Source organism: Primulina tabacum, chromosome 15, assembly GCF_025594145.1.
Source record: "Primulina tabacum isolate GXHZ01 chromosome 15, ASM2559414v2, whole genome shotgun sequence".
In the NCBI taxonomy this organism is placed as follows: domain Eukaryota; kingdom Viridiplantae; phylum Streptophyta; class Magnoliopsida; order Lamiales; family Gesneriaceae; genus Primulina; species Primulina tabacum.
The window spans coordinates 25,063,138-25,081,039 of record NC_134564.1 but is presented as its reverse complement, the minus strand read 5'-3'; the positions used below and the strand labels follow the sequence as shown (position 1 = coordinate 25,081,039).

Sequence of the window (17,902 nt, the reverse complement as noted above, 5' to 3'; positions counted from 1 at the left end):
TTATAGACTTTCATATTTGATTGTTGATTTAATAATTAGTGGGATGATTAACATTTGGGCGTTTTTTTTGAAGATGTTGCATTGATTTAATATTAATGAGGCAATATGACATCAACTACTTGGATCACCTCCCTTTCTTCCTTCAGAATTGTGACACCATCATCAAGCATTATCTTCAGTAGCTTTTTTGCTTCATATTTTTTTACTTCATTGCTATGATTTGAATTTTGAATATGTGTTTATGAATTTAAATTAAATGTTTGAATTTTATGTTTTTTTCACTTTATGATATAATATTAATTAAACCGAACAAACCGAACCGTATAAATCAGTCCATTATATTACCAAACCGAAACCGAACCGAATTACAATTGTTCGGTTTCGGATTACGTAATTCAAAAACCGAAAAACCGAACCGAAATTAGATAAATTAAAACCGAACCGACCTATGATCACCCCTAACGCCATTTCTTAAATCTGTTTTTTTTTTAATCATATCTCGGTACTAATTTTTAATTGCCATAGGTACCAAACAACAAACTAATTAACACAGGCTACTATTTAAGTAGTCCCTTCACATTTATACAACTCTATTGATCAATTACTCTAGCAGCCTTAATAAGTAAAGACAACATAACAACTTTTATCTATATCTATGCACATCGAATTTATCTTCTTTCTACCCAGTCTAGAAGTATTATGCATTCCCCAATTTATGATGGTTATGGCAGTTGTTATAGTCTCGTTTAAAAGGAAACCAACAAAATTGTATGACAGTCAAATGCATCTGTGTATCAAGGAAAAAACTATCGATGCCAAAAAAGCACATAAACCAAGTGACTGATGATGCTATAATACTTATCGTGAATCCAGGACAATGAACAAAATTAGATACAATAAAAACTTTAACATCTTGATATTTGTTTCACGTGACAATTCCAATTAGAAAACCATTTCTTACAGAGTACAAATAACCAATAATAGAATTGCAGACTGGAATGGGCAAATCACAAGGGTGACCTGGAGCCCTCGCTAACAGAAGGGGATCTGGAAGCTACACTGTTATCTCTTCCCAATCTAGAAAGACTCCTGCCACCTTTAGGAGTATTCAATCCAGGGCTTCCACTGCGATAACTGGCTCTCAAAGATTCATCAATAGATCGAGAAGACTTGGCAATGGCATTCCTCATAAATTTCTGGGCAGCAGGTGAAAGTACACGTGCGCTTGGACTCACACTTCCACCTTTGACTGGGGAAGGCAACGGTGGTTTCTGATACATCTTTGACCTCTCCCTGAGTTTCCTTGCAGCCTCCCTTGACAAAGAGTGTGCCTTAACATCCCTTGAAGGAGGCATTGGAATCTTGAATTGCGGACCATAACCACTACCCCCAATATCAATAGGTGTTTCCTCTGGCTCTAATCTCAATGGTGTCCCCTCAATCTCTCCCCAGGTTATGAATGGCGACTCGTCCAATCCAGGAGCAGGTGAAGGTGTTTTCAAGAAACTATATCCGTTGTCTGCTTTCTTCTCAGACTCAACATAAAACCTGCTGGGGGTTTCCCTCAAATCATCCAAATCATACTTCTTCACCTTATCACTGTCTCTACTAGACATAGGAACCGGGGTCGCCCCAGCCACAGGGGTATAAAGCATGGTAAAATTGTCTTCATTTGGCAATGAAGTATAATCAGCAGTTTTCACTTGGAATCGCGTATTGGACCTGTTGATCTCCTTAGTCATACCCTTCATCCTCAGTGCTCTTTCCTCCGGAGTCAAAGGGACCTCCCCTCTGTCAGCTGGATGATACATAAGTAAATTCTTGGCCGTGTATTTCCAACCTTCCAACGTGCTCACTGGCTGATCCGATGTGCCATACCCATCAGTGCTAGTTTTCTCCCGTTTGTTTTCATCCTCAATCAAATTATTCTCCTGATCACCCTCGGTTTTTTGTCCTTCCAACAAATATTCATACTTTTCCTCCCTCTTCCTATTAACTTTCTCCATAATCCTCAAAAAGCTCTCATTATCCTCACTTGTGTACTTCCGAAAAAACTCATCAAGTGGCAAAGAAACATCCACTCCATCCTCCCCCTCAACAAAACCATCGCGTTCATCATTAACAACATCCTCCTTGCGCTCACTGTTAGCGTAGGGAGTAACAGAAGAGTTCTGGAAAAAGGACGAACCTGGCGTGGCAGTGCGGAGGGACACGTCATATGTGGAGGGTTCTCCGCCTTTTCTCCTTCGGCGGCGCTCAAGAATCTTGAGCTGGGCGTCGCGGATAAGCACGGGGTCCTGTGAGCGAATAGCCTGCAGCCAGTCGAGGCGATCGCGCAATTTGGGTATGTCTGGGAAGAAATCTCGCTCAATGATCTTCTCGATGGCGGCTACATAGGTGTCCTCATCTAGAACCGTGGAGCTGCGCAACCGCTTGCGGATGCGTAAATTCGAAGACGCGGAAACAAGTGAATTATCAGGGTCAGGGTTATGACCGGAAGGCGCCGGCGAAGGGGTGGAGATGTGGCGAGGAGAGTGGCCTGGCGATAACAACATGATCAATGGCTTTACTACTCACGGATATGGGAAGAATCTAGAGGTGGGCGGATGAATTAGGGTTCTGGAATTGGGGGAAAAAGTGGAAAATCAAAAGCTAAGAAGCGTCATGGATGTTCCATATTTTATGTGTACGCTTTTATAAATATGATAAACATTGGAATACCGACATAGAAAACGACCAATGCCTAATCTTCGAAATATATTCACTATTCAGTCAAACTACAATGAATTAGATTTGGAGTAAATTTTTCCTATAAAGTTGGTCCGTTTGGACAAGTACTCTAAAACATATTTTTATGTTAAATCATGTTTTTTGTGAGACGGTATCATGAATATTTATCTGTGAGACATGTTAACCTTATCGATATTCACAATAAAAAATACTCACATGTTAACCTTACCGATATTCACAATAAAAAATAATACACTTAGCATAAAAAATAATATTTTTTCATGGATGACTCAAATAAGACATTCGTCTCACACAATACGACCTGTGAGACCGTCTCACACAACTTTTTGCATTTTATGTTTTATAAATAAAAACTGTTTTTGGACAAGATTTTAATAAAAAAAATTATGGAAATATTTCTTAAATTTTTTTTAAAGAATGGTAAAAGAATTTAAAAAAAAAACATGGATCAAAAGTGGGTCAAACATGTAAAAACCGGGTCAAGGTGTAAATGGGTCATTTTAAAATATACAAGGATTGATTTATGAATAAACCAGACAGAAAGCTCATTTGATAGTTTACGGGATTTGAGAATACCCAAACTCCTAAAAATAAAGGAAGAAAACTATAAATAATTTTTAATTAATTTGCTATAATAATATTATTTGAGTCGGTGGTAGTGCATGTTAAAAAATCTTTTACATGTGTCCATGGTGTTTCTAGATGGTTAGGAAATGAAATTCTAAATTTTAATCATAAGTTGGTTTATTTTATGTTTTAATTCTATAATCAGTTAATATATTTTTTTAAATAATTTGTATTTTTTTATTTTGATTTTATTTATTCGACACTAATATTTCACTATATGGCTCATATAGCGAGAATAAAAATTATATTATACACATTAAAATTTATATAAATAAAAATAAAAAGAAATGATAAACCTTTTTCCTCTAATATTTGAGTGTCATTTTGTCTTATTTTTCCTCATTGGTTTTGTTTAAATTTATTTTAATGTATATAATCTAGATCTATTTTTAACAATATTCGATCGGGTTAATTCCTCTGGCAAAAAAAAATAAAAAAAAATCAAGTTATTGAATAAAATCAAATGTTGAAAAACTAGAATATTAAAACTCCAAATACGGTAACCTGCTATAACAATCTTTTAATTTTCTCTAGTGTGATGTAATCTTGCCGCCCAGATAGCTCCTCAATACACGTGTTGAATTTCTGGGCTCTATATCATCTAATTTTCTATCACACAATGTTATTCCTTGACTATTGTTTCAGAATATTTTTTTACCATAAATTTTGATGATTTATAAAATAACAGCATCAAGCTAACTGAAGGAAACCAACCACTACATTGTTCTTTGATAATAGGTTTCCAATCCGCCGTTGAAGAAGTCAAATCGCTCAAGTTATTTAATATTTTCAAATTGCAGATCACTCAAATTTTTTATCAGAACAATCTTTTTAATAAGCATTCGACGTAGATTGTTACTATCCAACCGCTGGTCAAAAATGTGCAAAGATAAGTGGATACTTATTTTTCAACCGTTCTGTCCTATTTTGGTATTAGACTACAGTATCCCACCAACTCCTGATGTGACAGAAAGTTTCATAGTATGCCTAAAGTCAGGTTATTTTTCAGAGGCTATTCAGGTTAAAGACGAAAAAGCAAAGATAACTTTAAATGGCATTTATTATAGTATACGATGTTGATAGAGACATGAAAATTATGTCAGGAATTGGAACGGATAAAATTGATCGTTGAAAAGCATATTTAACCATTAGAGCTTTTCAACTATATATAGTTGCAAATTCACTTCAAGGACTGCTTTAACACTCTTGCTCTCGAACTCACGTATTATCATATCTGCATCTTAAAGATCTTTGAGCACTCTTAAAGCTATACATTTTCAAGCCGCTCCCTAAAAACATGCTCAAGAATTCATATCAGATATTCTAATGATCATCATTATGCTACTTCACCAACTTAAGGTTTTACGAGCTATCTGTTGGTTTAGTTTCTAAGTATCTGGTAAATAAATGATTCTTAAACAACAGTAGTTGTAAAGTTATCACTAAAAATTTCAGCTTAGACATTGGATATGTCATAGTTAAAGTGAGTTATTATAAGATGTTGTAAAGTCAAAGTCTTTTAATGAAAATTTTTTTACACACTTGACATTGAAATGAATTTTTTTGGAAAGATGAGAAAATTTATTTTGGTATGTATGTTTTTTGTTTTTAAATCAATATATAAAAGACGAAAATTTGTTAAATTGATTTGTTAAAATTGACTAAAATGAATGTTTCTACACTCACAGGCCAAAATACTTTGATCTTTCATGCAATTTCTGTCGAAGTATCATTTCACATGATAGTAATATATTATTAGCCGCTTTTCTATAATGAGACTCGTTTGTCATGCTCCACGTCTCACAAGTTCAATTAATTTTAATTTTTATTTTTAAAAAAAATTGGGTTCAATTTATTAAATGTTCACACGAATATTACTTTATATTATATTAATATTTAACCATAAAAATTACATGTAAAATTTCAATATATTCTTCAAAATTATAAATTTTTAATTAGTTTGTAGGATCAAACATTTTCTGTTTTATAAACTATAATAAGATATAATTATACAATTTAAATATTTTAAACCAGACAGTAGTCTAACCGTCACATTTTGATGCCTTTGGAGAAAAAATATATATTGCTTCTTATCCATCTCCTCTCAATAGTTTTATTGTCTTGAAACTCGTGAGAACCAAACAAATGTTATTGACTATGATATCAATTGTCGTATTAAGCTTTTGTCGTTTTACGTCAAACAACAAGTGATATATACATCTATTTAGGACTAAAAATTTTCAACCACAAAAATACAATGCACAATTATTTAGGAAGAAATTAAAAGAAAAAAAATGAAGCCAAAATTTATGCAAAAGTTGATTAGGTACCCTTAAACTTAAGTACAAACTTTGTTCTTACATTGAGCATTTCATAAAAAAACAACTTACATATTCATAAAATATGATATATAAAACCCACAAATAAAGTTAAAAGAAAAATATATTATCACCCAAATAAACGTAATGTATCTTGACTCACTCAAATTTCATAAATCATTCCAACTTTAAGAAGCCTTGCCTGAGGAATGGCCAGCATTTTACCTCCATGCCTAAAGTTCTTCCTCAGGAAAGTATAAGCAAAGTTTATTACTATCTTCTTGAGCAAAGATGAGTCCTTTTTTGCCACCACTTCTGCTTCTCCTATTAGATAAAACACACCTTGATCCATTGTTCTATCAACAAATTGCATCTGTGCTTCAGCTCCTTGGATCAAGGCATGATCAGGGATGTTTTTCACCTCCTCCTCATTCTCATGCATCTGTTCGTTTTCGACGACTAGTCCCTCATCTATGAAATGTTCATGCCTTATAAACTCCTTCAATTTCTGCACTAGCTGTCTTTCGAACTCATGTGGTTCCTCGATTGCATCCTTGTATCCATACCTGACAACACAACGGTAAACATGGTATTCTCTCGGCTCAACTTGTCTGAACAAAAACCGCTCCTCAACCGCGACGTAGCTGATAGGAATGGCCTTTACTGACACCATTACCACTATTGAATGAATGGAAGGGACATTCGAAACAAAGTGAGAAAATATTGGTGGGATTCCTTGAACAAGCTCAGAATAAAGAAACCCAATGCCTGGTAGTCTCTTTATGTCTTTGTTTTCAGCTAGGTCCCTTACACACACACTTGAGACCTTATTTTTCATCTCAAACATGTAACGTTGCTGCTGCGCGTAATGCCATATGCCCATCATTGTCATCAGTACAAGAGACAGCGCCAATGGGAGGTACCCTCCTTGGCTAAACTTGTAAAGAACAGATGACATGTATATGAGCTCCACAGACATAAACCCAAAGAAGAACAAACATATCCACCAAATCTTCGTTTTCCATATAAAGAGCATTATCAACGTAACGAGAGATGTTGTTATCACCATCACAGAAACAACAGCAATACCTACAGTATTTGAAACATTAAATTATGTTTTGTAACCATGGCATTACCAAGATTTGGAATAAAATATTTAGTGTAGGTATCTTGTAAGACCGTCTCACGAATCTTTATCTGTGAGACGGATCAACCCTAGCGATTTCACAATAAAAAAGTAATACTCTTAGCATAAAAAGTAATATTTTTTCATGAATGACCCAAATATGATATCCGTCTAACAAAATACGACCCGTGAGACTGTCTCACACAAGTTTTTGCCAAATATTTATCGATCAATCAAAAGTTTTTTTTTTAAATAGAAAAAATCATTGAAAAAACATATAGCTCCTCATATTGCATGATAAAACATATCATATTGCACTTGTTTGACCATCTTTAGTTTTGTTGTATAAATAAATAATGGAGGGTAAACTTTGATTTTGTTCACATTTTAATCAATAACTTACGTTATTTTTTCAGTCACAACCAATGAGCAAATCAATCATGCATAAAGACGTATAACAAACGTCTTCAAGTAATGTTACCACAATTCAATTCATGTAACATAAGATCTCTTTACTTAAGGAAATAATCAGTCACATAAAATAGAAAAAAAAAAGCAAAAACTTGTGTGAGATGATCTCATATGTCGTATTCTGTGAGACAGATCTCTTATTTGGGTCATCCATGAAAAAATATTATTTTTTATGCTAAGAGTATTACTTTTTATTGTGAATATCGGTACAGTTGACCCGTCTCACAGATAAAGATTCGTGAGACCGTCTCATAAGAGACCTACTCATAGAAAAAAGAATCAGAAAGGCTTTAATTAATTTCATTAATGTTACCAAATTTTAACAGACTGATGATTTCTATCATAATAATATTTATAAGAAAACAAAAAATTAACATACTAAAATACTAATTTTCAGGTATAAAAAAGAACTAATAAATTAAAAACCTTCCAAATGAAAAATACAAGGGAAACTACCGGAAACCTTCAAATCACCAACAGCAAATTGTCTTTTCCTTACTATATTGTGTATTCAGTAAAAAAAAAAATCAATATTAAACTTTTGTTAAATTATGTAAAAATTCTAGATTAAAAAAAAAAAAAGGGTCTGAGCTTAAGATTCATATATATAGATTCTCTATTCTACTTTAAATTAGTTGAGTCGGACCCTATACATGAGTTACATTGTTCCACGAAGAATTACATCCACGGCAATTTATAGATTAAAATTTTCTTTAATATTTATTAATTTAGAAAACAATTATCAACCTTTTATAGAAATAAAAATACCTTGGAATAAATGTAATATAAAATCTTTCCTTCATAAATCACAAAAAAAACATATAATAGACTCGCAATAATCTTACTAATATTAATCTAATAATTCCAGAATATATTTTTCGACTTCTAGCAAAAAATGAAGTTAGCTTGATGATGTTACCGTAGGCATTGCCAATCTTGTCTGTTGTTTTGAATCCAAATGTTACGAGGACACAAGCGATCATGAGAAAGTAGTTGATCTCTGGAATGTAGACTTGTCCCTCATACTTAGCAGAAGTATGAACAACTTTTACTCTTGGAAAACAACTTAGGCTGAGGGACTGGGAAATTATAGAAAAAGCTCCAGATATCATAGCTTGACTGGCGATAATTGCTGCAGCATTAGCCACAACAAAAGTTGGCCAATATATTGGGCCTGCATAATATATAGATATAGATCATGTTCAAATTTTGACAGGAACTTCAGAAGAGATTTAGATTTAGAATTGTGTTTTTAATATAGGAACTTGTAGGAGAGAAATAATTAACCTGGTATGGAGTCATAAAATGTGTGCTTTACATGATCAGGGAATTTGGAAAGGTATGCAGCTTGTCCACTATATGCAATTAGGAGAGCAGGAAAAACCATTCCCGTGAAACTAATCTGAAGTGACAAAAAGGAAAATTAAAATATACATGTTTGTTTTGGGACGAAAGGGAGTAGATATAACTTCAAATAGCAGAATGCATATTTTGTATGTAACTTGTCATTCCTCAAATTCAAGGATCCATGAAAACATTATGCATTACAACAATAATCAAGCCAAGTTACTAAACACATCCACTCGCGATATTATTAAACAAACAATATAATTCATGAATTTGGATAATTCTAATGTAGTGTACAATATGCATGCAAGATAATTATAATGTAATGCACAATATGTATGGCATAGCGGTAATGACAATACTTACTTGCACGGCTCTTACGTTGAAATGACCTAAGTCAGCAAACATGGCCTCAGTCCCTGTTGAAGTTAATGAATGAAAAGTCATGGGTTGGCTAGTGAAAACTAAACAAATTGAAGAAAGTGGTTTCACTAGTAAACATTACCAGTGATGCATAGAACAACTCCACCAAGAGATATCCAAGCATTGCGACCATTTCTTTGGAAGTAATTCACAATGTACTGCGGGTTGAAAGCTCGTAACACATGGATATCATGCTTGAATAAGTTGTAGGCACCAATCCCACTTATGAATAAAAACCATAAGCAGACTGCAGGAGCAAAGCTGAAGCCCACTTTATCGGTCCCGAATCGTTGTACGCAGAAGAGAACAATTAATATGGCTATTGAAATATACACAACAGCATCTGCAAAATTTACATACATGAATACATCAGCATAAATGAAGAACACTTGATGATTTTGTATTATAAAGATATCAAATATGAAAGTAAAACAGAAGAAAATTGCAGTTACCTTCGTTCAAACCCTTGATTCCACTTACTGCAGAAAGGACTGCAAATTCATTAAACAAACGAGTTATGACAACCACCCCTCTTAATTAATCTAAAAACCCATTTCACCTCCACTCATAATCCATTTTTTTTATAACAATTCAATCATGCTAAATGACATTAACGCATGTTCAAGGATATACCTGAGATACAGGGTGTAAGAACACCATCACCGATAACCATGGAAGTCCCAAGAATCGCAGCGAGGAATAGCAAGACTTTTGCAATTTTGCTCCTCTCCATCTTAACTTTGATCTTTTGTGCCCTACGTAGATTGGCGGATGGGGTATCGAGTCGGTAGTTCGAGAGTTGGACATCTTCAGGTTGATTTTTTGGTATTAGACTCACGTTAGCATACCGGCATATTAAGGAATACAACGCAAATGTACCTCCTGCAGCAAGCACGAACAATGCACTGAACATAAGTGTAAATGCTTTCAAAAATAACATAGTACCAGTAGTATTTTTTATCGATTAATTAATTGTTATAAATAAAAAATATACAAGTATACTTGATATATCCGAACAACTATTTTTTTTAATATTAAAATCGACTTTTAAGTTGGGATTTTTTTTTTGGCACTTTAAACACTTCAAATTTTTTCTTATACGAATTGTTTATTTGTTTTATTTTTACTTCAAATTTTTTCTTATACGAAATGTTTATTTGTTTTATTTTTAAATTTTTTGTCCTCCCTCGTGTCATTGCAACAATTTTTGGCATTATTTATGTCAGCAACACCCGGCTTCACATTAACAATCCAGTGGAAAAGACAATTTAGCAAAAAAGTTCAAAAGGCAAACAAACTTTAATCAATTACATTATGATCAACTTAAAAACTAAAACTTAAAATAGGTCAACTAAACCTAAGTTGACCCTAGAGCATAGATAACAAGACAAATAAATATACAAAATTTCTATCCAGAAATGGACCCAAAAAAATTTTATGGCAAAAATTAATGTGAGACGGTCTCACGGGTCGTATCTGATGAGATAGATATCTAATTTGGGTCATCCATGAAAAAATATTACTTTGTTATACTATGAGTATTATTTTTTATTGTGAATATTGGTAGAGTTGATCCGTCTCACAGATAAAGATTCGTGAGACCGTCTCACAAGAGAACTACTCAAATTTTATAGCATCATGGCACCTTATTCAAACTAAAGTCGTTAATATTATTAGCACAGTGGTAATGTTCACTTCTGAAAGTAGATTTATAAATTGTGGTTACCACTTCAAGAAAATCAAATAATAAAAGAATTATAATTGAGTAAAAAAACCAAAAATAAAGATCTAACGGCTATAAATATCTCCAAAATAAAACCGGTGATGCATGATATATATGTCGATTTTGCAAGTTTTTTTTTATTATTTTTGAAATTCGAAATAATATAATGGTCTAAAAAAATAATATATAAAACATACCGTCACCATGATCGTTAGCCCTCAAGACAAGAAAGACATATTTGATCATAGGAATAAATATGATAGTGTAAATGATGAGCGAAAGAACTCCAACTATGTCTTCCCTGTGTTGAATTTCGTTGGGGAAAGTAGACGAATACACATACAACGGCGAGGTCCCGATGTCTCCGTATATGACTCCCACGCTTTGAAAGGCCAAACTCAAAGTCCTTCTCCAGCTTGCCTGCACCACTACATATATTATTTATTGAGCGATGACTTCATCGATATATATATATATATATATATATATATTTTTAAAAAAATTAATCTCCCCGAAATACAAAAAAAAAAAAAATTAAAGAAACTGGGGAAGAACCTTGCCGCCGGGAGTTGCGTGTTTGGAAGAAACTTTCCCGGCCTCCAGATTGAAGGAGTCAGCTCGGCGGGAATTTAGTTCAGGTACTTCACTGTTCCGATGATTATGAGGATCGACCTGGTGATCTGCCATGTAAGCTTCTCCGGAGCTCGATAGATAGCCGAAGGAGATGAAGGTGGTGGAGGGAGAGCACCAATGTGCTCGATATATATAGGTACTTTTGGACGTGTTTGAATATTTTAGTGCATTATTTGAATGCAATCATCGTTTAATTTAATGGAAACCATGACGTGTGATAACCTCGTAATTGTAGCCACTTTTTAATGGGAGACAACTCGAGTTTTGATCCATTAAAGTTTGATAAAATGGTTAGTTTAAGGTCTTTAATATAATGATTGCAACTTTTTTTTTTACCTTTAATTGTTCTTTTTTTTATTTTAGTATTGATAACCTTAAATCCTTTATTACTTTAATGTTGATGTAACATCATTTTAGCAATATCCTTGCATGTTTTTTTTTTTTTTGGTTTTTTCCCTAAATATATATTGCATTTAAGCTCCTGATTTGTCAAAACATAACGTTGAATTAGTTTTTTTTGTCATCGAATAATTTTATCCATGACGCAAAATTATATATTACTTGAACAATAAATTTTCAGTCAAATACATTAATTAGCCACGTTGAAAACCCAAAAAACACATACACTTTAAATGAAATTAATGATATTTTAAAACTCAGTGTTCATAAAAATGAGCCGTAAAAGGGAAATGAGTCGTAAAACCTTCTATAAATGGGGGAAATGTGTCTGATTTTTAAAATACAGGGTTTGAAAAGACGTTTAATTTTTATTTAGAAGGTTTCATGTTTTTTTCTTTATTTCACAAAGAGTAGTAGTAATTAACTGCAATTTGCCCTAAATTATTCTACAAATAATGTTCTTATCATTTGGAAAAATATAGGTGTGTGATTTAGGCTTTAGTCAAATGAATAAACCGGCCATGAAACGCCCGTGAATTTGTAACCGAAAATTCCATTTCAGCTGTCGAAATAATTTTATCTTTTTTTCAACCATCAACCCATGAAACGCCCGTGACCTTGGAACCTACAAAACACGTATTTGTTACACAAACACAAACAAAATTAACTTTGTTTGCACAATATTTTGATTTGCGGGCGTGCCAGGTGCAAAGATTCACCAATTTGTGTAAAAATTATAACAATCTAACTTCTAAAAACACAACGATTATGGATGCTAAATTTGACCGTTCATTATAGTCACCTAAACAAATACAACGCTAAAACGAAAGAGAAAACAATAAAACTTGATGGTGTATCAACAAATCAGTAGGAAATTACAAAAACATGAAAAACATAACAAAACAGTGCTATAATATGTAAGACGATGCTAAAATATGACTGAAAAAGCATGAAAAAGCTTGACTAAATCTATGAGAATTATGCAGAGAGTTGCCTGGAGTTTTTGCAATGTGTGTTGTGTCTTCTCTGTGTTGTCCGATTCCTTCCTTTTATTCACTGTGCTGGTGCGGTTTCTTCGACTCCCTCCATGACCCACGTTCTTCTCCCATTTTCTCTCACGATCTTCTCCTCTTCCCACTATCTTCTTGACTTGTCTACATAAATTTAAATCAATGGGAATCTAACTGCCACATTTGATGAACTTTCATAATTTAATTGGACCTCCATCATTAAATTGAACTTTTATAACTAAATATTTTAGCCCAAACAATTGCCCCCGCAAGCATTGGCCCTTTGAGCCAAAATGCTTGCTTATTAGCCCAGTTCCAACTCATTCATTTGTAGTGGTCTATAAATATTTCTATGTGAATTGGGCTTGCAGTGGTGGGCCGAGCAACCCAAGTCCATTCTTCCTTGGACTTTGAATTTCTTATATCGTCTTTCGGGATTTTTTCCCCCACACTTCACATCCAAAACACTCTCGTTCCCTCTCTTCTTCCTTCTCGCTGCCCTCGTCCCGATTACTCTCCGCTGCCACTAAGGAAGCCCGCCGCTCCACCAGCCTTACACCTCAACCGCGGCTGCTCTCAAGCTCCTTCCAGCTGTTCTTTGCCGTCGGTTGTTCTCTACTGCTACCTAAAGACGTTGTATGGCTCACGATCCCCCTCCGCCGCATCCATCTAAATCCAGCACTGCGGGTGACATTTCTGCCCAATAACCATTTCTGCGCCACTGCCTGTTGCGCTCGTCGGCTCCACTACTGATCTCAATCCCTTCCTCCAAGCAGATCCTTCGTCCCTTGTTTCTTCCACTACACCGGTCGTTCCAACCTAAAAGTTATTTTGATCACCATTGTGCCTTCATGGGGTTTGTGAATTTGCCCAAACAAGGATACATTAAATTTTGTTGTTGCCATTCTCGGCTAGACCGATGCTCCAACTGTCGTGGCTCCCTGGTTCACCAATGCTCTATCGGAATCTGCTCGCCGTCTCCTTTAATTGTTGCTTCTGGATTGTCCACTAGAGTCCAATTGGGTTTTAGTTTTCTCTTCCCTGCAAGAGCGAACACTACTCATTCTGAGCCATGGTTTTGCGACTACCACAGCCAAACAAGATTTCCCTTCGATTGTTTCTGCTTCTTCTACAGCTATTGGTAATCTTTCTCCATTTTTCTCCGGTACTATGTGATGTTATTCCGTTTTTTGTTGTCTTAATTGGAGTAGACTCTTTACGTCTTTCTGCTTTGTATGATTAAACTCGAGGCACTTTGACTTTCCTAGAGAAATTTGAGGGAAGGACGACTGATTTTGCCACAATATCGATCACTGCCATGTTACTCTATGTTATTTCCATGTTGGCTCCTTGTGGATGTTTACATGCCACTGCCCTTTGTTTCTTTGCTATTATCGAGTTCTTGTGGGGAGTTGGGTGGTTTTGTGCACCCCACCGACAAACAACTGATTCAAGTCAAGTGTTGGCATAACTCCCCGCTAGATCACTGGCTTCCTTGTTCAATGAACGTGCATATGACCATGAATTGGCAGTCAAGAGGTAACTCTAATATTTTCTTTGTGTGTAGAATATCACTTTGGTCACATTCCCCCCTACCCAAGCAGCCATTTGCATGCATTGCACTTCAGTTGGACCCTTTTCCCGCAATGCACGTCTACCTATTGTTCTTGCATGTGGTAGCTCTGCTATCTATCTGTTGACTGTTGGTTTGTCATTCTGAATGTTGGATGTTGTTGGGGAGTGAAGATGGGTTGAATGTGATGTTGGGTGTTGGTGGTTTATTTTGAGTTAATCCAAACAACTCTATTCTTACATTGCTTGTAATATAAATCGGCTTTGCCCAACTCCCCACGTTCAAAATCTCTTTTCAAGAAGTAAGAGACCCAACTTTCGACATGCTACTATTCAAACTATAAATTAACTCACAAAAGTGGCCGTGGAGCCCACTTTCGCTACCGTATTTCACATTACTCAAGCAAGAATAACCAAAAGAAAACATATGCTAAAATGGCCATAAGACCAACTCCCTGCTGAATAAAAGTTCATCTGCTCTCTTTACTCACTCCCTCAACAAGCTGATCAAATCTTGCTTAATTCCTTCTTCAAGCAATATGCTCACATATATCTGTTGGATCAATTTATTTATATGAGCTTATATGTGAATAATTATGTATTGTGGGTTGTCTATTAAGTTAAGCCCAAAATAAAGTGATCAATTAATGTTTCGGGTTATTGGGTTTTAATGTATCTAATGGGCTGTGGGCCTTTAATGTGTAGAGACATAAGTGTAATTTCTGTTTTTATGATGGGCTTAAAACAGAAATATCAGAAGATATTGGTAACATTATCTATAAATATGGGTCATGGTCCCCAGATCTCGTGTTATCACTTTCACTATTCTCTCCCCCATTAAGAAAATAGTTCTGAAGAGAAACTAAAGGATTCTCTCAAGGAAAGAGCGCGTAGATCTGGAAGATCAAGACACGTTCTAAAGAATTCAGGATTATGGCTTCAGGTACGCTTCCGCTTAAGTTTTCAGTCAAATTCTTGATGATTTATCATGATGGATTCTACGGTTTATGGGTTTTCCTCAACAAGTGGTATCAGAGCCTATTCATGTTTGAATCATTGAGATTTGTTTAAAGTTTTGCATATTATTTGGATCCAGATCTGGAAAAGAAAATTTTGTTTAAAACTTTTTGATATGACTCTAGATCTGGAAAATATATTGATATGTTTTCAAATCTGAAAATATTTTGATATGGTTTCAGATCTGGAAAATATTTTGGTTGAAAATCAAATCTTTTAAAGTTTCAGTTTTGGTAAAAAAAAAATATTTGATTGTAAAACTTAAAGATTTGGTATAAGATTTCGATTTTCCTTCCGGTTTTGTTCACAAAATATTTTAGAGGAAAATCGAAAATTCGGATTAAATTTGTTTTTTAAAAAAAAAGTACGGATTCGGGTCGGGTCGTACGGACCCGCGTCGACCCGAACCGTATGGATCTGGGTCGGGTCGTACTGACTCGGGTCGACCCGAACCGTACGGATCCGGGCCGACCCGACCCGTACGGAATTTCCGAATTTTTTTTTTCAGTTCAGGTTTATTCGGTTTAGGTTAAATTTTCATTAATTCAAATAATGATAAGGTTATATGTATTTTAAAAAATTGATTAATTGAAATAAAATGTCGTCAAAGTGACCTCTTTTATGGAAATTAATTTTATTTTGAAATACAAAAGGATTTTGGGTATATGTGATTTATATGAATACTGATCGGCCCAAAGGAAGGTTAATATTTAATATAATTACATATGCACTTGTGGTGGTAAACATGTGATAGTTGTTCGGTTTCATGTGAATAATAAATCGGCCCAAATGAAGGTTGTTATTTGACATGATAGTTACTATCAGTGTTTGACTGCTGCGCCAGGATATCACTTACAAGTTAATCTTTTGTCCAAAGATGAAACATTAATGGAGTGCTCGATATTCTGTTTATGGGGTTTACATTATTTGAATTTATTGATTATTTTATTTGGATATTTAATTGAGCATGTATATTTGGGTTTTTTGTTCTCTGTTCAGATTTGACTCCTGCAAATATTCACTCCAACATAAATTCTATTCCTATGTTAAATGACTCTAATTTAAAATCATGGCAAGAGAATTTGTTGATAGTTCTCGGAGTCATGGATTTAGACCTTGCGATAAGAATTGACTCTCCTCCCGCCATTACGGATAAGAGTACCTCTGATGAAAAGAGGGAGTTTGAAAGGTGGGAGAGATCGAATCGCATGTGTATGATGATCATGAAGAGGGCCATTCCAGAAACATTCAGGGGCACAATGTCTAGCGACATTGCTACGGCTAAGGCTTTCCTTCAAGACCTCGAAAAGAGGTTTGCTAAAAGTGAAAAGTCCGAAATTGGTACACTTTTGGCAAGCCTCGTTTCCATGAGGTACAGGGGTAAGGGCTACATCAGGGAGTACATTATCGAAATGTCTCATCTTGCTTCAAGGTTGAAAGCACTGAAGCTTGACCTCTCTGAGGACTTGCTGGTGCATCTGGTTTTGATATCTCTTCTTCCTCAGTTTAACCAGTTCAAGGTGAGCTATAACTGTCAGAAAGAGACTTGGTCTCTGAATGAGCTCATCTCGCACTGTGTCTAGGAAGAGGAAAGATTGAAGCAAGACAAGACAGAAAGTGCTTATTATGCCTCTACCTCGAAGGTTAAAGGAAAGAAACGAAAGGATAAAGGAAGCTGCGGATACACAGCCTCCGAAGAAACAACAGAAGAATCCTAGTGATTCTCAAAGTTCTGGTTGTTTTTTCTGTGGCAGTGATGGGCATATGAAGAAGCAGTGCAGTAATTATCACGCTTGGCATGCTAAGAAAGGTATGCTTCTGAATATGGTTTGTTCTGAGGTTAATTTAACTTCAGTGCCTAGACACACGTGGTGGATAGATTCTGGTGCAACAACTCACATCAGTGTGTCTATGCAGGGTTGCCTGGATTGCCGAAAACCAAGTGATGCTGAAAGATTCATCTATGTTGGTGACGGAAACAAAGTTGAAGTTGAGGCAATAGGAAAATTTAGATTATTGTTAAAGACTGGAATATATTTGGATAATTATGAAACATTTGTTGTGCCGTCTTTTAGACGGAATTTGATTTCCATTTCTGCATTGGAAAAATTTGGTTATTCTTGTTCTTTTGGAAATGGAATATTCAGTTTGTTTCTCGATTCAAAATTGGTTGGTTCTGGTTCTTTATCAGGATACGATAATCTCTATTCTTTGGATGTTATTGCTTCATTTAATGAATCCCTGCAAACAAGTAGAGGCACTAAAAGAAAATTAACCAGTGAGAATTCAGCTGCGTTATGGCACAAAAGATTGGGTCATATCTCTGAAAAGAGAATAAGGAGACTCGTGTCAGACGAAATTCTCGAACCTTTAGATTACACAGATTTTAATAATTGTGTTAATTGTATAAAGGGAAAACAAACCAACAAAAGGAGATTTGAAGCCAACAGGTGTTCAGGCGTCTTAGAACTTATACATACTGATA

At 34.9% G+C, this 17,902-nt stretch overlaps 2 protein-coding genes across 2 annotated transcripts; both read right to left on the bottom strand.

Annotated features, from left to right (window-relative positions):
- Nucleotides 1-892: 892 nt before the first annotated feature.
- LOC142527140 (uncharacterized) lies at nt 893-2,676 on the bottom strand. Its single transcript, XM_075631864.1, has one exon. It carries the CDS (start codon nt 2,553-2,555, stop codon nt 1,008-1,010), a length of 1,548 nt encoding a protein of 515 aa, XP_075487979.1. The 5' UTR covers nt 2,556-2,676; the 3' UTR covers nt 893-1,007.
- Nucleotides 2,677-5,716: 3,040 nt separating this feature from the next.
- LOC142526924 (potassium transporter 5-like) lies at nt 5,717-11,580 on the bottom strand. Its single transcript, XM_075631590.1, has 9 exons — nt 11,342-11,580; nt 10,984-11,206; nt 9,697-9,945; nt 9,516-9,554; nt 9,146-9,406; nt 9,007-9,059; nt 8,581-8,695; nt 8,213-8,467; nt 5,717-6,785 (listed from the first exon to the last, which is right to left on the bottom strand). The coding sequence occupies exons 1-9, from the start codon at nt 11,471-11,473 to the stop codon at nt 5,860-5,862; spliced, it is 2,253 nt and encodes a 750-aa protein (XP_075487705.1). The 5' UTR covers nt 11,474-11,580; the 3' UTR covers nt 5,717-5,859.
- Nucleotides 11,581-17,902: the final 6,322 nt, after the last annotated feature.

Bases quoted from the DNA above. Each gene is read 5' to 3' on its own strand.
- LOC142526924 (XM_075631590.1), bottom strand. From the start codon at position 11,473: ATGGCAGATCACCAGGTCGATCCTCATAATCATCGGAACAGTGAAGTA. The intron at 9,946-10,983 runs GTATGTTTTATA...TGCTTGCTGCAG, and splicing joins GGCTAACGATCATGGTGACG to GAGGTACATTTGCGTTGTAT. The intron at 6,786-8,212 runs GTAACATCATCA...CAAATACTGTAG, and splicing joins CAAGATTGGCAATGCCTACG to GTATTGCTGTTGTTTCTGTG.
- LOC142527140 (XM_075631864.1), bottom strand. From the start codon at position 2,555: ATGTTGTTATCGCCAGGCCACTCTCCTCGCCACATCTCCACCCCTTCG.